The sequence below is a fragment of the Sardina pilchardus genome, chromosome 8 (assembly GCF_963854185.1).
Source record: "Sardina pilchardus chromosome 8, fSarPil1.1, whole genome shotgun sequence".
Lineage (NCBI taxonomy): Eukaryota > Metazoa > Chordata > Actinopteri > Clupeiformes > Clupeidae > Sardina > Sardina pilchardus.
In genome coordinates this window covers 34,380,179-34,398,532 of record NC_085001.1, presented here as the reverse complement: position 1 = coordinate 34,398,532, position 18,354 = coordinate 34,380,179, and the positions used below count along the sequence as shown (strand labels likewise).

At 38.4% G+C, this 18,354-nt stretch overlaps 1 protein-coding gene across 4 annotated transcripts in view; it reads left to right on the top strand.

Moving 5' to 3' along the window:
• Nucleotides 1–18,154, top strand: part of dbnlb (drebrin-like b) — a 46,460-nt gene extending 28,306 nt beyond the window's left edge. Inside the window, exons 4-14 of one of the 4 annotated variants that reach the window (XM_062543739.1) lie at nt 834–908; nt 3,043–3,189; nt 3,822–3,899; nt 4,108–4,259; nt 5,334–5,388; nt 5,808–5,898; nt 7,426–7,542; nt 9,131–9,196; nt 13,715–13,791; nt 14,417–14,489; nt 15,471–18,154. In XM_062543739.1, the coding sequence (XP_062399723.1) occupies nt 834–908; nt 3,043–3,189; nt 3,822–3,899; nt 4,108–4,259; nt 5,334–5,388; nt 5,808–5,898; nt 7,426–7,542; nt 9,131–9,196; nt 13,715–13,791; nt 14,417–14,489; nt 15,471–15,607 (1,068 nt within the window). In that variant the 3' untranslated portion in view covers nt 15,608–18,154. The remainder of the gene's footprint in view (nt 1–833; nt 909–3,042; nt 3,190–3,821; nt 3,900–4,107; nt 4,260–5,333; nt 5,389–5,807; nt 5,899–7,425; nt 7,543–9,130; nt 9,197–13,714; nt 13,792–14,416; nt 14,490–15,470) is intronic. The other 3 variants (XM_062543741.1, XM_062543740.1, XM_062543742.1) reach the window with 3 other exon arrangements.
• Nucleotides 18,155–18,354: the final 200 nt, after the last annotated feature.

The window sequence follows — 18,354 nt, the reverse complement described above, 5'->3', positions numbered from 1 at the left end:
GTATTCGAACTTATGCACTCTGGGACCCGGTTTCAGATCGATTCGTTTTAGGGCTATGCGTTTGCAGTATTCGTTTGGACGAACGGCCTAAACGAAGCAAAACAGCTGCGTTTCACCCAAAACTCGTCTCCGTCTGGACAAGGCCTCTTAGTCTGAGTTTTTTCCAATTTGTAGTAAAACTACATAACATTTTTTAATGTTCTTTTTACTTATACAGAGCCAACACCGTTGTTTTCAAGGTTCAAACTTCAAAAGTCTTAGCTCGATATATTTATAGTGTGTTTTTTACCTTTTGAACTTTGACCTTTGAAAATCGTTTTTTAAATAGTTGTGTTTACACTGAATTATAATCAAAAGTAATTTCATTACATCCACTTTACTCACATATACTTATTGTGGAGGACCTCTAGAATACAACCATATGTGCCATCTCTGCATAGACATTTTTAGTTAGATGAAAAACTTAAAAATCTCAAGGTATAGCTGACTGCCTCAAAGTGCCTGAAAAGGCCTGGACCTCCAAGTGCTAATTGATCTCCACACTGCTATTAATAAGAGCACACTCCTTTTGTTAAATTACTCAATTACCCCCAATGAGCAGCTTGCATGTCATGTCTGTTAAGTCATTGGCCATTGCTCTGCTGCACCTACAGTAGTCATGAATTTGTTCCCATGTTGTATCATCATTTCTGCCAAAACCAGTACTTAAACATATTAGTGATGTTTGACTGCTATTATTTTGCACATAACTATATACTGTATTAGAAGAGTTACTGTAGTTCACAATTTGTTCTGATTGTTTGCTGTTGTTCATTGTTTCATTTCTCTTTTAGACAGGTGAAGGGGTAAAGGATGCCAGAAAAGGAATCTGTGCCAATCATGTTAGCTCCATCGCTAATTTTCTCAAGGTAACTGCAAATTCCTATGATGCCCATTATTTAGTACTGTATGCCCATAAATCATTTTTGATTTGGTGATGTGATAAATGTGTATGAGTCCAAAGTTAAGTGATCATGGCATTCATTATGCTATCAATGCAGCCTGCCATGGCAAAATGAATGCCGCCATGGTATCAGAATTAGGCCAGACGCACAATGTTGGTGTTTCCCTAGAATTTTTTCCAGCAGCGGTGCTACGAGCCATCAAGAAGTGGTCATCTGTGTTGTTCAACTAGTTACTCTAATTGTAATGTAATTGTCATAATCTATCTATGGCTACCCGTATCTCGGAAAATATGATATGATTATACAGTCATGGCTGAAATTGTTGGCACCCCATGTTAAAGTTGACTAAAAAAAGGAATATAAAATCATCGTTTGGAAATTGTAATATGGCTTAAGTAATACAATGGCTAAGTATGGCTTAAGTAATACAATGAGGAAAAATCCAATATTTTAGGACACCAATTTTCTCTTATGAATGAATAATATATCATAAATAAAAAAAAATATTCCCAAAATACTGGGGTCATAAGTATTGGCACCCCTATGTAACCCTATGGGAATTTAACACATAGGGGCAGGCAGTTTTTTAAGTTTAAAGGTCACTTATTTCATGGATCCAGGATACTATGCATTCTGATAAAGTTCCCTTGGTCTTTAGAACTAAAATTTCCCCACATCATCACACACCCTTCACCATACCTAGAGATTGGCATGGTGTTGTAGCCTGGAAAACCAGCGCCAACTGCTGGACGGCAAAATGTTTTGCCTGCATTTGGGTCTGGCCTCGGACCATTGAACATTTTGAAAACACTGCCCTGAATCTGGCAGATGGCAACTAAACCAATCACAACGCAGAGATGTGTTTTGAATCAACGCGGGCGGGGCAGAGGGCTCTGGGGCGGGGTTTTGAGGGAGCGTTGGCCTATAGGCACAGACACGGTTTGAAAGACAACGGGTTGTGCTCATCAACAATGTTCCGTTGTATCCATTGATCGAGGCCAGACTAAATTAGACATCCAATCCATTTAGGCTGGTTTATCAGGCTAATGGTGTTGTTCAGTTTTGTTCAGTTAGCCTATTAGCCTGTTTGATGCTCATTGAGCTCAATGCAAATCAAACCAGCTAATAGGTTAACTGGCGGCGCTGCGCCACTGCTGAATACATTCTAGGGGAACACAGAGCGCAGCCTTCCGCACCTCCTGGATCCAGGCAGTGATCCGGATCACTCCCAAAATGTAATGGTTTCTTCCTTGGGTCATTTAAATCCTTTCCTGAAAATGTCATTGAAATCCATCCATAACATTTGGAATCATCTTGCTAACAAACAGACAAACAAACCCCACCTCCTGGATCCAGATGGTGACCAGGATCTCTCTCAAACAAACAAACAGATAAACCCAGATGAAAACATAACCTCCTCCACATATTGTGCTGAACTTTCTTCTGTAGTGTTTCCTCTTTGGAGCGGTGGCCACTGCTTCAGATTTAGGACCATGGGTTAGAGAGCGTGTCTTTTGCTGCCATTTGTTTCATTTTCACGCGGAGTACACTCGTAATGTAAACTTGGAATCATTTCTGGAGTGGTGCGTGGCCAGCAACAGCTCATTTGATTTCAAATCTACAGACCCCAGAAACAGCCTAGGAGGGGACCGAAGCTGGCAAGAATGTGTAATCTTGTGATTTTGCACAAACAGCTTCAGGGACATGTTTTGTGCAACATGCCTATTTTGAAGTATAAAATAGTTAACCATCTATAAAACTTAGATGGTTAACTCTCATTCCCAAAACAGTGACTTTAAATCTTGCGAATTGGCAACTTAATAAACTATACCATAGACCTCTGAAGTAGGTGAAGATGGCACACTTTGATCTTTGCTACCCCAGAGCTAACTTACAATGCAACTTGCCATACGCAGTTAGCTTCAATTAACACCCGGAGATCCTTATATGGGCAAAGATGGCAGCTTTGGATCCTATTTGTAGGCGAACTTCAGAGGTCTATAAAACATGTAGTGAAATGGCATGTAGTCCGTCCCCTAATGTGTGTATGTGAGGGCACATAGACTATATCTGTACTAATGAAACTTTGTTTCCTCAGGGGGCCCATGTGACCATCAATGCACGTGCAGAGGAGGATGTCGAACCTGAGATCATTATGCAGAAAGTGGCAAAGGCTTCTGGTGCTAATTACAGTTTCCATAAAGAGTCTAACCGCTTTAAAGATGATGGACCTCAAGGTCCTGTGGTAAGTCATACTCCAGTGTTTACTTACACCACTTGTGGGATATCTCAATAATAATATCAATCATTTTGATAATAATCAGTAAAAGGATTTTAGGTACTGAAGTTACATACATTAATATTGTTTGTAGTCTTGTATTTCCTCATGTATCTAATCTGGCTACAATTAGATAAATGAGACACCCTCAATGACGTGGTACTTTGAATGATTTCCGGGGCACGAGCCCGAGAGGACTGAGCACTGAGGAGAGAAGCCGCATGCAAATAGAGCTTTTAGAGCTCAAAATGTTGGTCTCAAAGTGCAATCTCAACCCTTCAAACCACTCATTTTTGGTATAGCGTCACCTAGTTAAAAATGAAAAAGCAAAACAATCGCAGGTATTTTTGACTGACATGTTCAGAGCTGCACGAAGTGTAGGGTCATTATGGCTGAGCTTGTAACCAAAGGGTTGCCAGTTCAATCCTCAACCAGTAGGAAAGACAGTGGGGTCTTAGATGAAAGGTCAGTGTTTGGCTTTGCTTTACTTCACCTCCATAAATGATATTTGATGTCAGTTGATAAAAATGAAGTTTGGTTCAGAAGGTTTCAAATTCTTGTAATACAACCGGCTTGTTTAATTCATACGTTTTTTACAGGGCTCAGTGTATCAGAAGACCAATGCCATGTCAGAAATAAAGAAAATCAACAAAGACAATTTCTGGGCTCAAGCTGAGGTAACACCATATCATTTGCTTGTTCAAGAGAACTATTTATTCCAGACAAGTGATAATGACACTATTATTGATCACTATTAACTTATATATTACCTTAAATTAGCCAATTATAGTCCATTTTATTGTTTTCCTCCCCAACAATGTCCCCCCTTTTTTAAGTCTCACCTACAGTTTTGTCACACACACAATTTGCTTTTTTTTGCCTCAGAGAGATGAGGAAAAGAGACGTCAAGAAGAGCGGCGTAAAACAGAAGAAGAGCGGCAGCTGCTAGAACAAGAGAGAAAAGATCGGGAGGCAAAGGAAGCCATGTTGAGGGACAAAAGGGACAAGGAGAGAGCATCTCAAATTAATGACCAGAAGTAAGTGATGGAGAGAGAGGCCCCGTTCAAACATACACGGGTATCTTGAAAAACAGAGACTTTTCCCTTCATTTGTGCCTTTCGTTGATACTGTACACAAACGGCAATTTCGCCTCTGAATATGATTCTTCAAACTCCTGCAAAAGTGGATATTTAGGAAAATTCTCGTTTTGCATAGGAATGTGAACTGAGGAAAGCGAACAAGAGTTTTAGGCAATCAACGGGCTAAAAGCGACTTTCTAGGCAGCCAACGTCACAATATGTGGCAGTACTTGCGTCTGCGCAAAAAGTTTGACCAATGTTTACATTTTCATTTAGCTGTGGTGATCATGGATGCATTCAGAGTAGCAGTCGCAAAATGTTGGTGCCAACCCTTTTGGTTTTTTTGCATTTGCAAATACAGTTGAAATGAAAGAGAGGAAGTGCTTAGTTGATTTTCGGGATTCTGATTGGCTAACGCGGGTTCGAGCTTCTTCTTACACTACTACCTACAGGTTTGGCATGCTCTTGACAGCATATACTCTATATATAGTGCCAATGAAAACTTTTCTGAAAAGTGACTGAAGTGTGCACAATGGGGTTTTTTTTAAAACAGAGGAAATACTGTATTTGTTTATCGAAATACCCGTATATGTGTGAACGTAACCAGAGAGAGAGAAACGTGGGCACACCGCCTGTAGATGGTGCTAGTTTACAGCTCTGAAACAAATCATATATATATATATACTGTATGGTGGGTTAAACTTCACTTGACTCTAATGACTGTGTATATAAAATGAATGGCAACATATAAAATACAAAAACTGTATAGTGATGTGATATTCACACATGTTTACAAAGCTTTTCCTCAGTCTCACTGTTCTGACCATCAGGCATCAGTACCATTTCCTTATCTGTTGCATATCATTTTTTTTTACTTCTATTGGTGTGTTCAGCTGACCTGACCAACATCTGCAGGCCTGATAGTCTTGTTGCATTATGATCCCATATGAAGTCATTATATGTCCTGTTACAACACTTTTTATCTATTAAGACTAGTTGAAGGAAGCCAAACTGAGCTTTGCTTTTCCACAGGAAATACCAGCAGCAACAGGAAGTTGATAAGAGCACAAATGAGAGACAGCAGTCGGTAAGTCCTCCCCCATTTGCCAGTTTAAGCAACCCTATATATTCTATTTATAATTCTGTATTAATTCTTGCGCTTCTGAAAAAAAATGTGACGCAACTGGCCACAGTGCCCATAGCACATTTGGGTTCACATACCCACTGGGACCTGGGTTCCAGTCACCCCATCTCCCTCCCACTTGCTTCCTGTCACGTGATAATAATATAATAGTCACATTACATTTTCGTACCATATGGTCATGGATTAAACCTAGTCTTAGTGTATGGTGATATCTAAATCACTCATCAGCCTAAAAAAATGACTTGTCACATGTCATAAAAAATCCGGGAACCTGGTGACTATATTATTGTTACTTATGTCTGGCCATATTGTTGTTGTTGTTGATGTTATTATAAAAATGTGTCTAAATTACTATACTATAGTGCATCAGCAACACCAGAGAGATGTTCAAACAGAGGGAGAGGGGCATCACTCCTGGTAATGTTGACACCACTGCATCTTGTCCACAGCCAGGTAATTCAGCATCCACTCCTGTTCAATACAACTGCAGTTCTAAACAAGAGTACGCTGACCACTGTAGTTTTCTGAGAATACTTCCAATACATTCAGTCTGGTAGACTTAACACATTTGAAATAGTGAAGGGTGGTCATGTAACCATGGCATCTCAAACAGCCAGCATACGTTTCTGAATTACTATATTAGATCATATATTTTATGGTACTACCTGCTATTTGTAAGCGTTTACAAGTTGTTGGAGGATTTTTCACATAATGTAAATACTAAGGGTGTCATGATTTCTATTTTAAATCGAGATCGATCGAAATTACATCTCAATCTCGAACTTCAAACTCAAAGGTAGAATCAACGGCAGCCACACCCCCAAAGTCACGTCCAGCATGTAGCCTATGCCAAGACCTGCGGCGTCAACACTCCTCTCAGCCAATTAAAAAATACACATCAACTGACAAAAATCAAAGCCCCTCTTGTTACTCTGAAATCATGGGTGTGAAAGTATTTTGTCATTCATTCACGTCAATTAGTCTAACACTAATTTAGCCTACTCAACTTAGCAAGTAAAAAGATGATGTAGTTAGCATACAGTCCAAAATACTTAAAGGCTTAAAATGCACATTAATAAGTACTTATTCCATGAACACTAAGTAACATTGGGTCTCTTCTGAGTGTGCACAAACATTCAAATTCTCATTCTGTGTTGTTTCATTTCAAAAGTCCCCCGAAACAGAATAGAATAAGATAAGGAATGCATTAGTAGTAATATTAATAGAAAACCGAATGGAATCGTGACTTAATCTATCGAAAATTAAATTGAATCGAGGATTTGGAGAATCGTGACACCCCTAGTAAATACACAATTAAGGGATGAAGTTGATAAATGTGTCATGGTATCAAACTTATATAACATATATAACAGCAAAGGAATACTTACCTGCATACAGTCCAACTGCATTCTGTTCTATTTCGTCATCTTACCTGCATGCAATAAATAACTGTCATCTGTCCTCTCTGTCTTTTCTACACTGTCTGTTCTAAGGCCTTAAAATGATTCATTTACGCTACGCCTACATCATTGTGTATTCCGTTTTGTAATCGATCCCATAATCAAATTTGATCTGCGTCCACAGTAAGAGGAAATCGAAATGTATCTGTATCGCCTATGTCTACCCTTTGTCAAGTCCTACATTCATGTTACAGGGGACACCTATGGGTATGGTGGAAGAAATAGCCACCACATACAATACAATCAGACACTTTCAGATGTTTCTGCATTCAATTGTCCACACTAATTCGCAAAGCCTGTGTCTTCAAATGAACACAGGGTTGCCAGCAGATTCTAATCTTTGTGTTTCAGGAGCTTGAATCGAATGGGGTATTCGACAGGGAAGCGTAAAGAGGGTCTGTCTGATTCAAAGGAATCCACAATAATGTAGACGTGGCCTTAGTCAGTGGTCTTGTCTGCAACCTCTGTGCTTGCTGCTACTTTTTATGGACATCTGTCCCATTCTGTGTCTATGCTTCAGGGCGATTGCAAAGCCCTTTTCTATCTAAGCTGCAATGTGAGCCAGATAGGCCACCATCATCCTTTCGCCAACCAATCCTGATGCCTGCCACATCTGTCACATCTGTACCTGACACAGGTACACAGTGTGTTTGTCTCTGTTCTCTCTTCACTACTTCAGTGCATTTACATTTACCCATGAATATGGTCAGACCCTTTCCAACACTGCCTAGTAATTCTGTACAAGCTTCAATGCTAGTGGGTTACTACTAGGTACCACTTCAAGTAAAAAAAAAAAGCAATTGTTGTGTTTTCATGCATTTATAATGTAAATGTGGATGAAATGTTAGTGAGTAATGTTTGGGTCAATGAATGCCAGTGGGGATCATTCAGCAGGTGACCTCATGATCATGATCTGTTATCTAAGGATAGTAAATAAATAGCTAACTAACCAACCATTTAGTAATTATACCTTGTCAATGGTTTACTCTCACATGTTATTATAAACTGTTGTATAACAATTGATTTGAGGCAACAGGTAAGAGGGCCAAAGGGTGCCATTGGTGATGCCTTGTAATAAGGTGTGTGTTTACAAATGATGACAAACAATTTGTATGTATATAGTCCACATAAGCAAAATATATAGTCTACAGTCTCGTCTCGACAAATAAACAGACACAAAAAGGAAGTTTAAAGTCATGCTGCCAGAAACCCGGATGGATGAAGTGCTTGTGTGTGTGGGGCACACTGGGATGGGAGAAGTGGTTCTGGTGGTTGCATGAGGAACGTCATTGTGTGTGAAGAGCATGGACACACCCCCTGAAGAAGAGGGTAGTGTGACAGAGTGCCTTCACTACATTTGAGTATGCACTCTGATTGCCATACCAATGAGCCTGGCTCTTGTCAAGTCAAGTCAAGTCATGTTTATTTATAAAGCACTTTAAAAAACAACAAATACAGCTGACCAAAGTGCTGAACAAAACAGGCTAATATGACTAGATTAGACAAACACATAGGACATCAAAAAGATAGACATAAATGAACAAACAGAAAGGTCAACAAAAGTGACCAAGACAAAAGAATGCAGATCAATAAAATAAAACATTCATATTGAATTGAAAGGCCGGGTGGGGTCACTGCTCTCTCTCTTCACAACACCTTTCCATTTCTCTTTCTCTTTCAATCTCTGTTTTGTGTGTTTATCTCTTTATATGTTAATAAAGTGGCGTACGGCAGTTTAACTATGTAGTTAACACAGAGGGTGCTTAAGTCACCACTAGCACTTGTGCCATTGTCGCCAACTTCAGTTTTGCTCTGCTGCTCGACATATTCACTGGACTTCGCTTTTTAATACTTCCCTTTTAGAGCCTTGTTTGCAACATCCATCTTGCTTTCTTTGCCATCACAACTTAGCTTGTCAACCACTTGCTAATACTCCCAATTAAACAGTAACAGTTAAACTAACCTTCACTTAAGTGACCATGTGGTTGAGGATTTTCGATACAGTATATTTTGGATATATTCCAAAGTGATTATTTCTTCTTTACAAAAACAATTACCACTAGAGGGAGTCACTTATCACCAGTGGTACGCATACCACAGTAAGATAACCACTGTGTTAAATTAATTAATTATGCTAAAATATACCTGTGGGAATGAATGGATGTTTCCTTTTTTTGTTCAGATTACATTCTTTTGTTGTCTTTTTTGTTTATTAATGTATTTAGAGCTGAATGTGAAGGATGAACCCAACCACGAAAGTAATGTTGTCACCATTAAGGCAGAAAGTGAAGGTAGGATTACCGACTTATAAATGCGCGCACACACACACACACACACACACACACAGCAGTGGTGGATGCAGCTATTTGAAACGGGGGAAGCTGTAATCAAATGAATATTAAGGTACTAGATTGTTCATTGAGGGTTAAAATTGTCCCAAAAAACATTTTAGACCAAACACGAGGGCTGAGAACCAAAGGGGCGTAAGTGACATTTTGGTCAAAATTTAGTTATATATATCACCTGAAAGCTCTTGATGAGCTCTCTTAGCTCATATTTATGAATATATATTTATTGAACAAAAAACAAAGGTCTTTAACTGTGAACATATAGAAGCAGTTAGATTTGTTTTGCCTCTCCTGTAAAGTTGGTGAAATGTCACTTATGCCCCTTTGGTTCTAAGCCCTCGATTAGCTACATTTTGCTCACAGCACCACGAGACAGGCGAGTTGGCGACAATGGACAACCATGTCTTGTCCTAAACTGCCTTCAGAGTGTGCCACATAGAAGGCTAGCAGTTATGAACACAAACTGACAACCTAGCACATGTTGAATACTGACTCTAGCTGTGGTGGGCATACTTACCAGTAAACAACACAGAGCAAGCAGAGTCCTGTCAAGATCTTGGTGTCTCCGCTGTCTTCGTGGGGTGAAATTTTGATTTTGATTTGAAACGGCAGATTTAAATTACAGTATATTTCTAAAGACAGTTTACTGAAAATTATTGTTTTTCCTTACATTTTTAAACACTTCAGTAGCATTTTTTAAAAATATCACGTTTAATAACTTGTCCTCTAAAATGCCTACAGGGTTGAATTTATGACCTTGTCCAACATTTGCATCATCTAACTGCCACTTTACGCAGCTATATGGGGTGCTAGCTGACTGCAACCTAGCTTAAATATGCAACTGAAAGAAGATCTACCCTATATTCATGATTTTATTTACTGACTGTTTTGCTGACCAACATGTGAGAATTTGACCCGGCAACATTCTGCGAAACCTGGACTGACCTTGAAACTCCCTCTTGGATTATGACAAACACTGTCAATCAAAAAGTGTCCCTCCAATCATCATAGGCTTGGCGTCCGGGCCATCCTACTGCCCCATTAACTTCCTTAGACACCGGGCTTCCCTGGAAATTGCTATTATGGAGCATTTGTGCAATAAACCTCTAGCTTTGTTGCACTGTGAAAAGTAAACCGCTCACAAAAAGTAAGGAAACTTGACTTTGGCCCATTATATCTCCCCTTTAGTAATACCAACCAGTAAAGTGTTTCATATCATTTTTATCGTTGATTTGTCACCTTTACAATGAGGTATAGCTTGTAAGCATAGGGCTATCATGGAATGAGCAACACAAGCAAACGTGTAAGTAGTGCCAACGAAAAATGTGCCAAAATGGCCTGTTATGCTATTGGAATTCACCTTTGTTACTTCAAGCATTGACGATTGCACTCTCCCACAGAAATGAGGAAAACAAAACATGTTAGGCATACATTTGTTCATTTTATACTCAGTGTCAGGGTCCTCAGTAGCGTGTAGAGGATCCATATGCAGCCACAACAGCTTGGCACCTTCTTCTCATGCAGGTCACCAACCTGGCTACATTCTGCTGTGGGGTGACATCTCCCTAACTCGAAAGACAGACCTTGTTATCATTAAAGGCAATCATCTCATGCAGTGAGATACCGGGATGAGATTCTGGAGCCAGTGGCAATTCCATATCTCCAGAATATGGGACCAATTGCCATCCTCCAGGATGACAACGCTCTCCCCCATAGAGCTGGGATCATCAGAGAGTACCTCCAGAATTTGGGAGTGGAGAGGATCTAATGGCCTGCCGTGAACACTTGTGGGATCAGCTTGGGCATGCTGTACGTGCCAGAGTCACCAACAAAACCAGGTTGGCTGACTTACAACAGATCCTTATCGAGGAATGGAATGCCATCCCACAGCAGAATGTAGCCAGGTTGGTGACCAGCATGAGAAGAAGGTGCCAAGCTGTTGTGGCTGCATATGGATCCTCTACACACTACTGAGGACCCTGACACTGAGTATAAAATGAACAAATGTATGCCTAACATGTTTTGTTTTCCTCATTTCTGTGGGAGAGTGCAATCGTCAATGCTTGAAGTAACAAAGGTGAATTCCAACAGCATAACAGGCCATTTTGGCACATTTTTTGTTGGCACTACTTACACGTTTGCTTGTGTTGCTCATTCCATGATTGCCCTATGCTTACAAGCTATACCTCATTGTAAAGGTGACAAATCAACGATAAAAATGATATGAAACACTTTACTGGTTGATATTACTAAAAGGGAGATATAATGGGCCAAAGTCAAGTTTCCTTACTTTTTGTGAGCAGTTTACATTCTGAAGTGCGATTGAAAATCCAGTGAAGTTGAGCGCCGAGGGGTTTTTAATTGGATCATGTTGTCACAGCAATGTATGAGAGAAAATCACGATAGATGACCGGCAAAAATGTGGACCAACTATGTCATGAAGTCGAACATGTTGTAGTATGCTGTAGTTTGAATAGTAATATAAATATAGTAACATCTGACAAACTTTTCTGTGATATTTTAGAGGAGGTAGTCTAAGAGCAGTCGCCTCTGACACATGCACACAAAGGAAAGGGTGATGGAATGGCCAATAGGGGTTATAAAGTTTGATGGTAGAACAGAGTAGAGCTGTGCCCCTCCCAAAATGTGCCTTCTATTTTCTATATTTCCATATTAAATGTTAATACAAGAGAAGCGTAGGCTACTGGATTTGCACATAGTTTAAGCCTACTTGAACTGATGAAGTTGACCGAATTGACCATGGTGTCCATAGACCCACAGTGCTTCAGTTGGTGCAGCTCGCATTTGAAAAGGACCCGAAAGTGCACTAGTGAAAAGAACCGGTCCTGATTAGGCTACAGTACAAGGCTTCATGGCACGCACACTGTGTGTGTCATTGAGAGACGGTTACAGAGAAATGTGGCTTCTACGTATGCAGTGTGTGTGTGCGTGCAAGCGTGTGTGTGTGTGTGTGTGTGTGTGTGCGTGCGCATCAGAGAGAGACTTCAAGCCAAAACCGTTTCTCCTTACGAGTCCCTTGTCAGTGGAAACTATCATGCTTTCACACAGACAGTGTGTGATGATGGATGGTTCATGATGTGAGTCAGATGAGGGGCCCTGAATGCTTTTAGGCCTACTCTTTCTGTCTCAAACTGCTTGAAAAAAGGGGCCACTAGAACTGTGAAAAATTCCCTGGGGGAAAAACCCACAGACCCTTGAGGTTATAATGCAATTTCATGCTGTTAATCGCAATTACATGAGTATCTACAAACTATGGTTATGGTTATGGTTATGGTTATGGTTATTTAGCAGACGCCTTTGTCCAAAGCGACATACAAATAAATAACAATACAAATTAAATAACAGTGAACAATTACAAAAAGGGAGAATAGCAATATTATCAATAAAACAATCAATTAAGCACTAACCTAATGAGAAATAAAACAATGAAATGAGAATAGCAATCAAATAAGTCACTCAGTTAATTATATAATAACAATAACTATAGCATGGTAAGGCTAAATTTAAGGACAATAGCAGAATAAATGTCAAATTCTAACAATGGACAAATTATAACAAAACAATACTATTATACAAACCATAACTAACTAAAATGTATCTTAACAAGCTAGCAAACTAGCAAATTTAAAACTAAGATGTCCGACACACAATTTACCCAAACTTGCAATCAAGCTATCAGTCAACTGGTGTAACCAACTACTGGTTCTTAGAAGGTGGCTGAATGGGCAATGAGTGAAAACAATGAATGAAGTGAATTCACATGCATACAGTACATCTACACACAAGAAGGCCTGACTATTTACAGTAATGTTTTGTAATGCAATCGAATCAGCAAAGCAGTTGCAGTCATAGTTAGGTACTGTAGGAAACCAGGCATGAAACAAAATAGTCAAATTCATGTCTTGAAATGTTCAAACACTGAAATCTTTCAATTGTGTGCACAATTGAGTAAGTTAGTAGTGAGGTGTATGGCTGCAAAAATAATCATATATTCAAATAGTTGTTGACAATGAATTGTCAACTTTGGTAATCGTTTGTATCATGTTTTAGGGAAACTACCTCAAAATTGTCTGATTTTTACATCTGTAAATGTCAATATTTTCTGCTTTACATGACCGTTAATTTAACATGTTAGCATATGAATTTGAAAGTAAGAATTTCCAGGCCTGAAAAAAATGAATATACGCAGAAAAGTAATGGAAATTTCGGGCCTGATGTACGTAGCAGTCATGTCTGTGGCTATATGCAGAACATTTAATCAATTTTTCTACTACTCAATTAATCAAGAAAATAGTCAACAGATTAATCAACTATTGTTAGCTACCACCCTATTAAGATGTGGATCATGGAAAGAAGCAATATGATCCATTTCACATGACTTACAAAACCTCAGTAGCTGTAAACACAGTGATTCATTCACTCTTCTTAATGTTTCTACAGTTATTACAAAGCAGTATAAAGAGCCTGAAGAGAAACCTTGTGAGCCAGAGCCAGAGGAGCATGAGGAGCCAGCCCAGGTAATATTTGTTACGTACAGGACATATTCTCATATTGATCTGCCACTAGATTGAAACAAAAACCTTTTCCGTGGAGCTCTCACACATATTTGTAGCACTGTATGCTCTGCTCCAAAATGTCCGCTTTACATTTTGTTTTCCAAATAATTTTAAGTGGAACTGTTCATGTTCATGTAATTGGTTGTTATTATTTAATTTATCTTTACTCAATCAAAGCAATACAATTGCACTTTTATTGGTATGTCTGAAATACAGAATTAAATAACCCAAAACATATTGTTTGGATAAATTGGATTTATAGCATTTTGGGAAAACAGCTCTTCCAAAAATGTGATATACTGTATATGTCATGTGAATTTATTGTTACTAATTATTTACTATTAATATGTACTATTACTGCTTTCTCCTCTTTCTACCACTGTCTCTCTTAAATTTACACTATCTTAGTTTTGACTTGACTCCTCCTCACTATTGTCTTAGTTATCTTGTTTGTTGCTTTTTTGTCTCAGATATCTTTTTCTGCACTATAGCTTGAATGCTGTGTGTCATTTGTAAGTCAGCTAGATTAATACATGTAAATTGAAGGAGTATAATAAACCTTCATTGAAAATTATGTCAATCCCAGGTGCAAGAGCAAAGCAGTTATGAAGATGCAGACAGGGGCATTTGTGCACGGGCACTTTATGACTACCAAGCAGGTAAGCCCTTTAAAAAAAAAAAAGATCATTCCAACTATTTTGCTCCATGGAGGGTCCAGTGAAGGGTGCAAGTTGCATAAAGGTGACGAGATTGATATTAATAGAAATTAACAGGATATGCACATGTTATTTGGATCAGTTGTCACAAGACTGATGGGGTGCTTATAGTTGTGAAGGGTAAAAGAGATACTATTTGTTTTTCAACTTTGATAAAGCTTCAGTTTCATAGACCCATTAACGCCATTTTGAAGAGCGAGCCAATACGTTGGACCCATGAAAGAATTATTAGCCCTTTTTTAGGGGAAAGCGAGCTAGAATCATATCATTGATTCCAATGTGTAAGACTGGTAGCAATCAATCTAATTATTAATGCACAGGATATTCTATCATTTGAGAGAAAAACAAATATGTACAGTACTTCGCATAAGTGAATACACCCATGTTAAAGTTGACTAAAATGAGGAATTTGACAAGAAAGAGGAAATTGATTGCCTTTACTAATCCTATGCATCCTGATAAAGGCCGAATTCCCTTGGCCTTTGGATTTCAAAATAAAAATCTGCCTGCCTCTATGAGAATTTAACAGTGGGAACATGATTTACGATATATTATTCTTTCAGCAAGACAATTGTTGTCCTTAAAGTTCTCTTTAGGTTGGATTTTCCCTCAGTTTTTAGTTTCCAAAAGATCATCTTTATTCCTCTTTTTAGTCAACTTTACCATGGGTGTATGCACTTATGTTGAGCACTGTACATGTAGCTGACTCATGCTGAAATTATGTACATATCCGACCTAATTCACTTCCAATACCCCAGTGTTTTCATTCCTACTTTCCATCCATGTTATTTCTATCAAATGTAGACAGACAGGTTGGTGTGTAACTAGTGTTTAGTCCTAATTAACTTGATAAAATATGTGGCACTTATCATTTGATCAGAGGGGGGAATTGATTGTGTGAACCATTTCATGTTTTTTCCCTAGCTGATGACACAGAGGTCTCCTTTGACCCCGATGACATCATCACTGGCATCGAGATGATTGATGAAGGCTGGTGGCGGGGATTTGCTCCAGATGGCCACTTTGGAATGTTTCCAGCGAATTATGTTGAACTCCTCTAATACAGTAATCCAGACAATTGGCACAATACCAATTGACCACAGGACTAACAGTCACAGAATCCCTTGAAAGGAACCAGCAATGAAAGACCCCTTTTCTATCGGAGGCACCTGCACTGCAACTATGAGTATACTTCATGAACAACAGTCATGTACAGTAATGTGAGATTAGTTTCCATTTTATGGCTCACTGCTGGTGCATAATTATTGTTGTGTGTGTGTGTGTGTGTGTGTGTGTGTGTGTCTGTGTGTGTGTTTTTGTTTGTTTTATTTGTTTGTTTTTTGAGTGTTCACATTTAACAGGTATGCAACAGAAGTGAGTACACGCCCATCCATTATCACACATGTGTCAAGTAATTAATCGATCAACCTGGGTTTGCGTCTGTGTCACTTGTCAAAATTGGCTGCTAATTATCAGTTTAACTTTAACTCAGTTTAACTTTAATTCAAGTTTGTATCACCATAGTTACATTATTTGGAAGTTTAACATTAGAATCTGTGCTCTTATGTAAAACTGGAGGTGTATTTCCTAAAGGAAATACCTGTGCATGCGAAGTGTTGATCGCTAGGTAGACATCACGGCAATGGTTCGTGTTTTGCTTGGACAGAGAGAATGGGAGTCTTTGTGGAGACACAGTAGTCAGCAGAACAGCAAAAATATATTACATGTCTTCCTTTATTGTTGATGACAGTCAGTCCTTAGCATAAAGGATTACAGCGTTACACAACTTTCTGGAGAGATGTACTAACAGTCTTCAGCAACAATGTAACTTAGCTGCGCGTTGATGTGGTGTTTGTGTTGCCTTCGAGGCTTCAAGGTAGATGACATACTTAGCCAGGTCATAGCTATTTAATTTTTTCCTCTTCAGAAACATAGTTATAACATTTTCTTCTTCAGAAACTCTTTTCTTTTGTAGAAAGTCCTATTCTGCCAAACGTCTTGAGACTGGACCAAACAATCAATTTATCAGTCAATCAATTTGGTATATTATTGTGCAATATCATCATGAAGCATAGTCCTAATACAATTTACACATTCACAAGAAAATACAATACAACCACTGAATAAGTATAAAAGTATAATTGATGTAATCTTGTCGGGCAGTATTGTGGTGTATTCATTGGAATTCATGGTCCCATCTGTAAGGACACTTCAACACCATATCACATTCCCACTTTTAACCTTGTGCTTTTTGTCACTGTGACCATGGTTGTAGTCCTGGCCAGGTTTGCACCAAAATGTGCTTCCAATATTCATTATGATGCATCCTTTGCACTCTCATTGGTCATACATTTTTGTTTTCCGAGTTGTACTGTGCTGTGCAAGTGATGCACACTCCGTGGTGTCCTTTTCGTTTTACAGCCACTGTGACTCTTATTGGTAGTGCTATGGCACAATGTATACCTCCTCGTTTTTGCTGTGATAGTGTCCTTGTATCCTTTACTATCTTTGTGAAGGCTTGCAGATTTTAGATCATATTTGCATGGTAATTCCATGGATATTATTTCATGGTATTATGGGCAGATACAGATACAGCCCATATGTTCAAAATTCAGAAACTTCAGGTGGTATAGCAGAGTAAATAACATTATATGTCAGCAATCACAGGTGTATTCACTCTTGTTGCACTGAGTTTGTACTTTCCGATCTGTATTTTTAATATATGGCTTTTAAAGCACTTGTTTTTGTTTGTTCATAAGAGGAAAAACTGTACTTGTCAACTTGAAAATAATGCAATTATTGAGAGGCAATACCATTTTTAACCATTTTACATTTAAATGATATTACATGGGGGTTTACTCACTTCTGTGGTATACTGATTATAATTTGAATACTAGCCAACTCCCTGTTAAGACTTTGAATTCCTATTCTTTTTTAGTTTTTTTTCTTTGTTGTTTCTTAGTTTGTTTTCCCAAAGAAATTACTGTTTAATTATTGTTTTTCAAATCAGTTTTAAATCGGTAATTTAATCAGGTAACTTGCTACATTCCTCAATTATGCAGTACCCCTATTTTGTAAATCTGACAGACATAGCTATTGCTCTTTATTGTGCACCCTGTAAATTATTTGGCTAACATCTGGTATTGGTCTAGATTGTTTTTAAGGGGAAGAGTTCATGAAGTAATTATGTTGCAGTGATGCTGCTGTGGCATTTGATATGAAAATGTAATCCACCATCAAATCATGGTGAAGTATTTGTTTCCCACTGTATTGCAGGCAGGATACATAAGGATAATATTGTTTTATTTTAGTAATGTCATTATAAGAAATGTTCTACTTGACTTCTGTTTCCTTAGCATTATGAAGTCTCTCACTATACATTCCTATATCAGCATTTCAATTACTATCCAGACATCTACAGCTATTAAGAGAGTATGTAGATTCACAAACAGATATTGACATCATCTGTGATTCCAGTGTAAAACTATTTTAAAAAAATAATAAGTATATGTTCGGGGCTTTGTGATCTTGAAAATCTGATGACACATGAATACATTTTCTGAATTGTCTGTTTGGTTCAGAAATAAAGGAATCTAAATACCTTCCAACAGTTTGAGTTATGTGACACCCAAAGCCATATTTAAGTTGATAAGCAGCACCACTTGTGGGTAGCTGAATGGTAGTTTTCTGATTTATGAACACCTCATCAAAATTATAATGAAGGGTTATTGTGATTATTGATCATTATATTAACATAAGCTTATTGATGCTTCAATAAGATCAATGGCCTAACTAAAACCTTTAAAAA